Consider the following 12,838-nt stretch of genomic DNA (forward strand, 5'->3'; position numbering starts at 1 on the left):
TACTGATGGTGACCTTTGTTACTTTGGTCCCAGCTCTCTGCAGGTCATTCACCAGGTCCCCCCGTGTGGTTCTGGGATCTTTGCTCACCGTTCTCATGATCATTTTGACCCCACGGGATGAGATCTTGCGTGGAGCCCCAGATCGAGGGAGATTATCAGTGGTCTTGTATGTCTTCCATTTTCTGATGATTGCTCCCACAGTTGATTTTTTCACACCAAGCTGCTTGCCTATTGTAGATTCACTCTTCCCAGTCTGGTGCAGGTCTACAATTTTCCTGGTGTCCTTCGAAAGCTCTTTGGTCTTGGCCATGGCGGAGTTTGGAGTCTGACTGTTTGAGGCTGTGGACAAGTGTCTTTTAAACAGATGATGAGTTCAAACAGGTGCCATTCATACAGGTAACGAGTGGGGGACAGAAAAGCTTCTTACAGAAGACGTTACAGGTCTGTGAGAGCCAGAGATTTTCCTTGTTTGAGGTGACCAAATACTTATTTTCCACCCTAATTTACGAATAAATTCTTTACAAATCCTACCATGTGAATTCATGGATTTTTTTTTCACATTCTGTCTCTCACAGTTGAAGTGTACCTCTGGTGCAAATTACTGACCTCTGTCATCATTTTAAGTGGGGGAACTTGCACAATCGGTGGCTGACTAAATACTTTTTTGCCCCACTGTATATATATATATATATACATATATGACAGGCCCCTGCACGGTATGTACCACCGGCAGATAGAGGAGGTGGCTGATATCCAGAAATCCTACCAGTGGCTGGACAAAGCTGGACTGAAAGACAGCACAGAGGCACTAATCATGGCAGCACAAGAACAAGCTCTGAGCACAAGATCCATAGAGGCTGGGGTCTATCACACCAGGCAAGACCCCAGGTGCAGGCTGTGTAAAGATGCCCCAGAGACAATCCAGCACATAACAGCAGGGTGCAAGATGCTAGCAGGCAAGGCATACATGGAACGCCATAACCAAGTGGCCGGCATAGTGTACAGGAACATCTGTGCCGAGTATAACCTGGAAGTCCCGAGGTCAAAATGGGAGATGCCCCCAAGGGTGGTGGAGAATGACCGAGCTAAGATCCTGTGGGACTTCCAGATACAGACGGACAAAATGGTGGTGGCTAACCAACCGGACATAGTGGTGGTAGACAAACAGAAGAAGACGGCCGTAGTGATCGATGTAGCGGTTCCGAATGACAGCAATATCAGGAAGAAGGAACACGAGAAGCTGGAGAAATACCAAGGGCTCAGAGAAGAGCTCGAGAGGATGTGGAGGGTGAAGGTAACGGTGGTCCCCATGGTAATCGGAGCACTAGGTGCGGTGACTCCCAAGCTAGGCGAGTGGCTCCAGCAGATCCCGGGAACAACATCGGAGATCTCTGTCCAGAAGAGCGCAGTCCTGGGAACAGCTAAGATAATGCGCAGGACCCTCAAGCTCCCAGGCCTCTGGTAGAGGACCCGAGCTTGAAGGATAAACCGCCCGCAGGGGCGTGCTGGGTGGTTTTTATATATATATATATATATATATATATATATTGTATAAAAGAGTGAGGGGATGATTGATTCAAAAAGTAGAAAGTTCTGATCTTTATGCGCAGACATGCATTACAGTAGAGCAAATAATTATTTATGTCCTCTTCTTAGGCTAGGCATTAGAAACTGAATTTCAAAACTACTTTCAAGTTAATCTCTATTGTCTCCACTGTTTCATTGTTCAGCGGCTCCGTTTTGCTTTGAAGCCTCCTTTAATGCACTAACAACCTAATTATTACCAAGAGCGACTCGACAAGCAAGTAAGAACAATCTTACATCCTAGATAACCTCAGCTTACCGTTTTCACAGACACAGATTAAATCAAGTCTCAGACTGATGAACAACCAAAAAAAGCACTTTGTGTTATTACACAGATAACACTCACATGGGGCATTATTAGCCTCTGCTATCACCTCTGCCCTGCATAACAACAAAAATGTAATGGCTCCAACTTCTTCTTTTATAGCCTCTAAATTACTTTTAAATTGTTCTCTGTTTATTTGACAGTAATTGTTGCCACTTTGCTTGTGTTTGCGTACTGCAGATGTGAAGTTGTTGCCTCCAAGCAACTGAGTTGCAGTGAACTGAAATAATTAGTACATGGGCGTTTGACAAGGAACAACATGATTAATACTGAATTACAACCTGCTGGCATTGCACCATTTTTAATGAGCACACTTAATTAAAACAGCTTCCAAGAAATCATCGCGCCCACTTTGCTGTTGGTGGATCTTCGCATTCAGAGGGTCAGGGGTCTTTCTCACCGTCAGCTCCAGCAGTTCGTTGAGAAGTCCGTTGCGTTTGCTCTGAAGGAAGGCGTTGGCGCTGCCGGACTTGGCTATTCTTATCCTGGCCAGTCTGGCTTTCTGGGTGTGGGACGAAGAAGAAGTCACAGCATCAGACAAGGTAGGCGGGAGGTCGGAGAAGATGACTAATACCTATTTAATGATAAGAATCTGCCAACTCATCACACAAACTCTGTAGTAATTTTCACAGCTACTACATGACTGCTCTTATCTCTGCATTTTCAAGTTTCTCTGTTTCATTATATATGACAGAGACTGCTGTCATGTTCTTGTGCCTGTAACATGCTGCTACTGAGTATGTCTGTAAGTCGGCACCCAAACAATACACTCATTTGGGATTGCTGAAAATTTAATTTCAAGTCTGAAATGAGCATAAATATGTTGCTATCTAGCTGCTGCAGATTTTTGCTCACATTTAGCTGAAATCCCAGTAGTGATGTTGGGCGATAAGGCCTGGCTCAGTTTCCAGTTTTTCCCAAAGATGCTGACTGAGGCTGAAGTCACCAGCTAGAAAAAGGTTTTAGACAGCAAATTCTACGATAATGGCTTGTCTTTGTGTTTGGGGGAAACATGATAGGATTTCAAGTTACTGGAGGCTTATACCAACTCTAGATTACAGGTGTGCAAGAATATGAGGACCTTTAAACAGGTTTAAAACAGTTAAATAATATGTAAATACTTTGATCAGTTTTTAGTCTAACACAGTGCTCTTTTTAAATATATAAAGATCTCTTATGTTTTATAGAGAAAACAACAATCAAAATCATGAAAGCAATTCTTGGGTAGTTGTAGCTTTAATTGGGATGTCTAACAACAATTTTGCCAAGGCAGTGTAGATTGAATCAAAAAGCTTTTTTTAATGAATGTCTTCTTTTAACTTTTTATTCTTTCATCTGTAACTTTAGCCCTTATATTTTCTGATTCTTTACAGCTTCGCTTTTTCTAGTTTTTCCTTCCAGTCCATTGATACAGAGTTGTTGTTGTTTTTTTTTTTTTTATAATTCATTTTATTTGGATCCCTGGAAGAGCAGCAAACTCTGACTAATCATAAATAAAGAATGAAGAATCATGATGATCTCTTTGAAACTCCAATTTTTGGCAGAAAGTTGTGAGACTTTTGAGTCTGAACCCTTCAGATTGATTCTTCTAAAAAGGATAAAACTAAAGAGTCGGTCCACCAAGAAAAGCAACAACAAAAAAAAATGGGCTCAAACTAAGAAAAATATAAATGCAACATGAAGCCAAGTCTTGCATTTAATGGTGCTGCAAGCACAAATTGATAATTTGCTGCATTAGTGCCAATTATGCCCATGAGAACCTACTGAGTTCACAACAATGTTTGCCAACATTTATCAGTTTATTTTATTCCCTTTCTGTTGCAGCAAAAAGATAAAATTGCTTTAAATAACAGATAAAATAATAGAACAAAGGAGGCAGGAAATGAGAGAGATATTGCATTAAGGATTTCATAAAATGAAGAGGATATTATGACAACTGTAAGGTGAGCTTTATCTTTAACCTCACCCCACTGTGCTCTCTCTCTCTCACCCCCTTTATATACTTTTAAGAAACAGGAGATACCGAAGAACATCTGCTTTCCAGACATGATTCAAAAGTAATATTTAGACGCTTCAAAAACTGCCTGTCAGACTAGTGAAGTTGTATGAAAAGCTGGAACCTGAGAGGTAATAATAGTGCTTGTGTATGTACGTGGTCAGTATGTGAAACAGGGGTAAAATGGGAGGATCATTGACTGCTTCTTTCTGCAGCTGAAGAGTGAATGAATTAGGAACCAGTGAAATTACCGTCACAAGCTGCCTGGCTTTATGATTGATCAAAAGTACTACTTGACACAAGAAAGGGAAAAATATGAAAGAATAAGCGTCTCTGATTTTTCTGTAAGTGCAAAAGGTTGTGCTGAGCGTCTGGGATGAGCTGCTGAGCCCAAACAGTTCTCTAAGAAACTTTTACTCTAAACACATGACAACTCCAGAGGTGTGATTGAGTCTCATTTAGTTCAAAGTTAAAGACAGTGGAAAATATTGAAGCAGATTAAGTCAAACTGCTTTAAAATCAAGTCCCTGAATAGTTAATAAAGGTATCACACATGGATCAATATTTGTCTAGCTGCAATAAAAATGATTTGTTTTCCAACTGAGCACTGTAGTGTTCATTTTTATGCTGTAAACCATTGTGTATGCTCTTGAACGAACTGCAAACCAGGCCTTTTAAAGGTCAATTAGCTTTTGATGGCCTTAAAATCCCATTGATTTAAAAGTTTGTCTGAGCCCCAGAAGGACTGAATGAATCTTTCACTGAAATGTTAGTGAAAATGTAACTGAAAATTCTCTACCAATGATAATGAATTTATTGTTTTGTCCTACAAAACTCATCATCATGAAAATGCCAAACAGAAAAAAATTATGTTTACTTAAAAGTAAGTAAAAAATGTAAATAAATAACTGAAACAAACCGAGGAATTTTCATATGTCAGATCAGGGCCGAATCCCAGTCCTCGAGAGCTACTGCAGCTTTTAGATGCATCCCTACTCCAACACAGTTGCATCAAATGGTTGGATTACCTTTTCAGCATGCCACCAAGTTTGGCAAAGGCCTAATAACAAGCCATTCATTTGATTCAGGTGTGTTAGAACTAGAGATGGCACGATACCACTTTTTTATGTCCGATACCGATACTGATATCATAAATTTGGATATCTGCCGATACCGATATGAATCCGATATAGTGTTTTTTAATCAACAAAACTGTTTTTTTAAAATATCTTGCTGCATTTTGTATAAGTTCATACTCAAGTTTAAAACAACAACTACACTAAAGCTATTCTGTTATACCTGTATGCAAAAAAAAATATTTCATAGTTCAGCAATACTGATCAATCTAATAAACTTAAACCTACACCATCCTTCCTATTCTGGTATTTTAAAGAGTACTTAGCGTAAATATTAAGCAACCTAACTAATAGGGTTCCAACTCCCAGCAACAACAAAAATAAATAAATAAAAAATAGGGAACCACCCCTCACGCGCCACCTCATGATGCTTAATCGACGTAATCAACCTTAATTTGATGCAGTGTGAAAAAAAATGCACAGAAATCAATTATTTTTCAAGAAATATTAAATAGATTCAACATCTTTCTTCAACAAAATTGCAGACTGCACAGATGGTACCTTCCCAAAGGAAAATGTACTATAGCTTACTAGGGTATATTAGACTTAACAGTTACTATATACAGTAATGGACTTCTATACATTTTACATCAGATTAAAACTTTGGGTGTCAGATTCAGATAATTATTTATTAAAAGCTCGACATTTTAAATGAGAATAAGAAAGAAAAGTATGTCTTTGTGCCCCCTTTTCCCTGTTCATGCCCTATCGGCCCCCCTGGCTAAACTTTGCTAGAGCCGCCCCTGCACAGTTACAGCCGTCAGCTGCGTAGAAAAAGATCCTGGTGTAGAAAGTAATATTAAATACATTCTAACAACAGGGCCCTGTTTCAGAAAGCCGGTTTAGTGCAAATCTGAGTAAGTATACCCTGAGTTAACGAAAACTCTGGGTTTTCGGTTTCACAAAGCGAGTTTAGATTAATTCTGAGTGAGTTACTATGACGACACACTCCGTGAAGCTAACCTGCCCCCTATCAGGTTTACTTCAACTAACCCTGACTTTCTCCGCCTCTTTGTCAGAAACCTGTAGATGTTGAAGCCCAAATTCTCCGCAGAGCTCTCCGCCGGGAGAGAGTGATTAGAGCGCATTTTATCATTTCCTGATGATTTTCTGTGTGAACGTTACCGTTTTTCAGCACAATCCATAATTTATTTGGATAACATCCTCAGGCCATATATTGCTCATGTGACACATCTCGGACATCCTCTCAGTTCTGTACATATTATTTGTATTGCACTTCGGTTTTTTGCAAACGGGAGCTTTCTGTATAATATTGGTGATGCTGAGCACGTTTCCAAGGCTACCGTCTGTCGGGCAGTCAGGAATGTTACAGTTGCACTGAAACGTCTCCTGTACTCGTTTGTGGTGTTCCCCGGTCATAGACCCACAAGAGTTATCAAAGAGGGATTCCACAAAATTGCAGGTATCAGGATGAACAAAACTTAATTCATGATGTGGTGATACTTGAACTACTACTTAAATTTTACATTTATTCTCACGGTTCCCAGGCGTGATTGGCTGTATAGATGGCACTCACATTCCAATCATTGCTCCTTCAGTAAATGAAGGAGACTATGTGAACAGGAAGTCTTTCCACAGCATTAATGTACAGGTACATAGTTCCCTGTAGCATTTCAAACTAACAAATAATTTCATTATAGTAATGGATGGTAATTTGTGTTCTCTGCACTGTGAAGATCATATGTGATGGTCAAAGGAGCTTGCAAAGAAAAGCGTCTGGACTTCTTTAAGTTGCTTGAAGACGTTTCACCTCTCATCCGAGAAGCTTCTTCAGTTCTAAGGTCAAATGGTGGAGAGTCCCAGATATAAACCTAGTGGGAGAAACCCCCCACAGAGGGACAAAAGGACCCCCTGATGATCCTCTAATCGCCTGAGCCAAGGTGTGAAACTGGGTGTGGGTCCCAATCAGCCAGAGTTTCGGGTGTGTTCATTGTGAAACCTGGCCCCACCTTATCATGCGAATTCCTGAGATCAGATGGCCCAGGATGTGAGTGGGCGTTAAGGCGTCTGGGAAGGGATCTCAAAACTGGATTATAGATGGCAGAGAGTTGGTGTCGTAAACCCCCGCCTCTGTTCAAAGATGGTCGCTCACAGTGGACTCTTTGTTTTTTAAAGTGTGTGTTCTCTTGTGCGCACCACGGGTCCATCCGTGTTAACTCCGTGTTTTCTCCCTGTGTATCTTAACCCATGTTTGCTCTGCTCTCCATCTCCTTCAGGTTTCAGATTTGTTTGTTTGATCCTTAGTTTTTCTAGTTCAGGTTTTCTTAGTTCTGATTTTGCCTCCCTTGCTTTTGTTTAGCTTTTGTTATCGTAAGTAAAGCTCAGTCGCATCAAGTAAGTGCCTTCATTTTGGGTCCTTCTTCATAACTCCACGTGGCTTGCCTCGCTAGCCGTTACAGTACCCAAGTTCATCATGAGAAGAATGTCTTCAGTTCATTGTGCCTCATTAATGTATACTAAGAAAGTGTACTAGGAAAATACTACTGTATATTAGGCTTTGGCTGCACAATTTGCAAGTTTAAAAGTTCAAAAAAAGGTAAAAAAAAGAAAGAAAAAAAGATGGGCATTAGTAAGTAAGTAAATCTCACTTGAATTTCTTTTTGTGCATAATAATTTGTTACTCTTTAAAAGAAAAGATACAACATGTCAATCTTGTAATCAATGCACAAAAATGTCCGCTGTTACTGTAGCCAAAAAGCTTCTGTCTTTATCCTTTATTCCAAAAAGTCTTTGCGTACACGTTAGCAAGCTGCAGTTTTACTCTAATGTTCATTTTGGATAGAAAGAACTTTTTAATGGCAAGCTTCACATGCAGGTTAAGCTTGTGATTCTCTTTCAGACTATAAATGTGTGCATGCTAATAGCAACAGTTGCAAGCATTACCTGCACATCCTGTAATGAAATCTTACATTATCTGAGGCTTCTAGTCTAACCCTGGACAGACTGGCATTTTTTTCTCATGTTGTTGAAAATCTTTTCTACTTCTAGAATATTTTCCTTGGACTGGAATGGTTAGCTTTTTTTTTTTTTTTTTTTTTTTTTTTTACCTCAGTACCAGATTCATAAATATCCCAAAGGTCTCAGGAAGCTCTTTAGATGTAGGCATGATGATGCTACACATTTCAATAACAAAGAGAAGACACTGGATGTTTGGTGTCACATATCATTCCCTACGGAGAATCTTACAACCTTACACCCAAGCTGAAATGTGATTGATCTGCTTTAACTTCATTTGACCAGGAAGTTCTACTGAGATCAAATTTCACAATTCTTGACCGAGGAAGCAAACATTAAATACAACCTCTACAACACAATATATTGCATACAAATACCCACAACATGAAGCATAAAACACAAGAGAAAAACACCCACAGCTCTAATTCCCCATATTCCCTACAATGCTTTTAAATTCACTAGAGGCCTCTTTTTTCTGAAATGTTATGTCATTTATATATTCAAATTATGAAAATGATTAAAAATTTTCTGTCTTTTTCATACAGCTTTCATCTAAAAGAGCTGTTTGAGAGTTGTTCATATGTTTGCTTGTTCAAATATGTTGAAAAAGTCCACAGAGTTTAATTGATATACTTTACTGCTTTATTCCTTAAGATTCTACTGTAAAATAAAACGGAAAACCCCATGAATGAATGTGTTATTTTTATGGCAAATACACTCAAAGCGCTTTATACAGCATCTCCCAATCACACAAGCACTTTCTAACATTCCCACTCTAATGAATGCATTGTGAGCAGCTCGAGGTTAAGTATCTTGGCCAAGGATACTTTCACAGGCAGACTGGAGGATAGGGATAGAACCACCAACCCTCTTATTAGCAGATGACCTGCTCTGCCTCCTGAGCCAAAGCCACCTGAATAAACCTCATTCTTCTATTAAAGTATAAAAATTCTGATGAAAGTATCAAATACTTGATACTTTGTTATTCTGATACATCAAATTCCCTCCATAAAATTAAAAACAAAGCATGATACTGTAAAAGGGGAGGAGAGGTTATGTTAAAAATCCGTCAAAATCCCAAAAATTGAAATTCACTAAACTCAACTTTAGAAGTAAATGCCTCCTAAAGGGTGATGAATAAGTATTTCATGGCTGGGGAAGTTCTTTAAGAAATTACTCTAAAGTTTGGTGTGCCCCGAACGAGCCTCTTCAACATCCTGACTAAAATCCAGTCATGATTGTGGTGATTTTACTTCATCGGTGGTCTCAGTTGACCGCACAAATCAGACCTATATGCTCCAACATTACCACCCACAGTCTGACAGTCAGACAGCAGAAAGGTTCAAAATGTTCACTTCCAAGACAAGTGAGCCTTGAAACTACTGCTATATAGAGCCCTCTTCCTGTTTTTTCTTTCTTCTACCCCAATAAGACCTCTCTTACACTTCCTCCTTCTGCTTCCTCGGTCTTCTTTTTATTCTCTTACTCTTTTTACTCTTGTCAGACCTCCATCCCTCTTTCCTCTCTTGCTCCCATCGTCTTGTTTTGCCCTCACGTCTCTGGTCTCAGGACTTTTTTTCCTTAACAACCTGCCATCTCTCAGTGTGGCTCCACTTGACTTTGCTGTCCCATTACCGGTGTGACCTCAGTCCATTTACTGCCTCGACACTTATCGGCACTCTGACTGCACTGTGCTGCAGTGCTGATTTGCTGAAGGAATAAAAGAGGAACCTGTCTTTGTCATCTGCACGTTTGGTTTTCAAATTATTGGGGAATTAGGAACATTAGTATCAGGGCAGGGGTTGTTTCTGTGGCTAGTTATATCCTCAGTGGGTTACTGAACTTCAAGACAGACCGTACTTTGCACTGAGGCATACACTCCAGTAGTTAGCAGGCAATAACTATCATTAAGCCCAATTTGGTTTCTCTACTTTCTATTTAATGACTGAGAAGCCACAATGGATACACGAGAAGACCTTTTTGTAAAATCAAATCCCCTGATGACTACATAATTGTAATAGGAACCGAGAGCAGTGTGTGGTTATAGAAGAATGAAGACGAATGAGTTCTGGAGAGAAATGGGAGGCCAGAACATATAAAGTAATAAAAGGAAAATTAATTTTTGAACAGAGTTACCATAACAGATATTTCCCCTTGATTTTTCTTCCTATTGTTTTAAGTTATATTAAAGGCAGAAGAAGAAGAAGAAGCTACTTCATTAGACCAAATATAGCTCACTGGGGGACACTGTACAAAAACCATGAGCAGTAGTCCATAATTTTTTTATATTTTGCTGGAAAAACAAGGAATTGTTTCACTGGCTTATTGAAACATGTGCCAGCATATGTATACAGCCATCTTTATTCTTCAGTACAGACTGAACTCTCAGAGGGAAACTTTCCTGTAGTCTTCAGGAATACCCCCAACCCCCCAGAACATTTAAATCTCTTGGCTGCCTTTTGTTCCCAGACTGTTCTAGTTAATGTCAGGGTCCAGGCTCTGGGCAGGCTGGTCTACGACTGATAGTGTTGCTTAGTTTTTCTGCCCAGATCCCCAACATCACCTTTGACAAGGTCCCCAACGCCACTTGCTGAAATGAAGCTGCAAACCATGTCAGAGCCTCTGCTGTGTTTAACAGATGATTGTAGACACTCTTGTACCTCCTTTGTACATATTGACAATGAAACAGACAAAATAAACTCAGCTATGTTCCTGCTCCTGCCCTGCATTTGTGTTGGATTTCATTGTTGTTTTAGTTCATTCCTGTATTCAGAGTCCTGCATCAGGGTCTGTTATTTTGCCTGCTATAACTGTCATATGTCAAGAAGAGCTTCTTGACAGCCACCCTTCCACCATTTCTAATGAGGCTTCGGTGAACAGTAGATGGATCAATTGAAGGGCCAAATGCATCTCTCAGGGTTGGTGTCGGTGTCTTGTGCTATTTTCTAAGGACATCACTTTGACATACTGTTCATTTGCTCTTTTAGGCCTGCCACTTTTTCTTTTGTCCTCCACTTATGCACTTTAATCATTTTGTTACCGACACACTGCACACTAAATAATCTAAATATTCCAAATCAGCGGTCCCCAACCCCCGGGCGTTTGGTACCGGGCCGCGAGAGTTGAGGCTCGGGTGTGAAATGTATGGTTTTCAGGGTTTTTATCAGTTTTTTGTTATTGTTTTTATCGTTAACTCTGTTTTCCTCGGTCTTTTCACGTGTGTTATGAATAAATCTTCTTTTTTCGGTACCGGTACTAGTTTTATTTTGTTGTATTTATCTGCGACACCTTAAAGGCCGGTCCCTGAAAATATTGTCGGGCATAAACCGGTCCGTGGCGCAAAAAAGGTTGGGGGCCGCGATCTAAATAGCAAAAACACTATTTTATGCTAATTAACCATGTTGTTTTTCGCATCTTTTAATAAATTCAACTAAAGAAGTAGCAAGAAATTATATATTTTTGGGATGGGTTCTTGTTTCTTGTGCCTAAAATTTATAATCTAGAACTGGTTTGTTGCTAACATGTTTATTAGGTGTAAGCACAACACTGGCTCATCCCTTGAGTTAGGTGCCTTTTTTCTTCTTGAATGATTCACAGGTCAGTGTTAAGAGGCTTAAAAAGCAAAAACATTCCTCTGAAAGTGGTCAGATAGAAAGACTGGAAAAACTGAAAATGAGTGAAAAAGCAGACAATGACCAAGATAAACTAAAGCTTCACAAAAACACCAACGTGTGTGAGGGACATTTTTGTTGTGTAATAGGATTAAATCCATTTAAAGCCATGACAGAGTGCAGCTTGTCATGTTGAAATACCAGAACAAGTTATTTTTTCATTTCCTATTAATTGCAAGGTAACAATTTTTTTAATACAATACCAAGTCCAGACCTACTTTCTTTTTTTAAAATTTGTTTTATTTACGTGACACTTTAGATACAAACATTTATGCTAAATTACTATATTAAAGCCACCTATAGACCTTAACTCTAATTGCTGAATCAGATTTCTTTCTAAGCACTTTTGCACTTCCGTGTTTGCTTACATTTTGTTGTCCTGTCCGTTGTTTCAACTTTGAACATTAGTTTTTAAGCCTTTAAGCTTTTAAAATGTGAATAATGGTTTACTTGCATCAGGGATTTCTATTGAGGGAAGATCCTCAACGACCACGGCAAAAAGCAGCAATAAAATGTTATTTCTTTTTAATTATCCTTTAACAGCTTAATAATGTTTTTGTAAATTAATTCCTCATTGAGAGTGGGCTATGTTTCCCAGAGAGCCTCCTCACTGCTTTAATAGGCACTATAAGCCTGAAAAGCATCAAAAAGCTAAAAGAACTTCATTAGTGTGAAGAGTTTATGGTCCCTTTGTGGTCTAAAAATGTTTTACAACCACTGAAAGATGATATCTAAAAAAAAATCCTTCAAGATCAATATAAAAAGCAACTTGCACAACAAATGCATGGGAAAAAAAAGCTGCTGGGTCATGGAGTATATTTGGTCAGCCCTACTGTCAGTCGCTGTTGCTTAGCAACAGTACGACCATGCCCACTTAAGCATGTCAATATCAAAACAATAGACATTCTGTCAATGAACAAGTAACTACGCATCTGTTATGAAAGTGTTACAGAAGAAGTGCTGCAGCGGTTGTATTTTCTGTATACTACATCAGTGAGAAACAGTGTTTTAAAGTAGCAATGACACGATAAAATTATTTAGTGCGTCATATTTTTATGAAACATACACAACTGGGCAGCCTTTCGAAAATATTATGAAACCAGATCTAAGTACACAAGGTTTTTCTCAATTTCTTGAATGTAAATATTAC

General features: G+C 39.2%; 1 protein-coding gene across 4 annotated transcripts in view; it reads right to left on the reverse strand.

The window, feature by feature from the left end:
• LOC113021953 (potassium voltage-gated channel subfamily D member 3-like) overlaps positions 1 to 12,838 on the reverse strand; it is a 98,315-nt gene that overhangs the window by 12,928 nt on the left and 72,549 nt on the right. For 3 of the 4 annotated variants that reach the window (XM_026166857.1, XM_026166854.1, XM_026166855.1), the window contains exon 4: positions 2,310 to 2,411. The exons of the other annotated variant lie outside the window; for it this stretch is intronic. In XM_026166857.1, the coding sequence (XP_026022642.1) occupies positions 2,310 to 2,411 (102 nt within the window). The remainder of the gene's footprint in view (positions 1 to 2,309; positions 2,412 to 12,838) is intronic. 4 annotated transcript variants of the gene reach the window in all.

Source organism: Astatotilapia calliptera, chromosome 5 (genome assembly GCF_900246225.1).
Source record: "Astatotilapia calliptera chromosome 5, fAstCal1.2, whole genome shotgun sequence".
NCBI classification, from domain to species: domain Eukaryota; kingdom Metazoa; phylum Chordata; class Actinopteri; order Cichliformes; family Cichlidae; genus Astatotilapia; species Astatotilapia calliptera.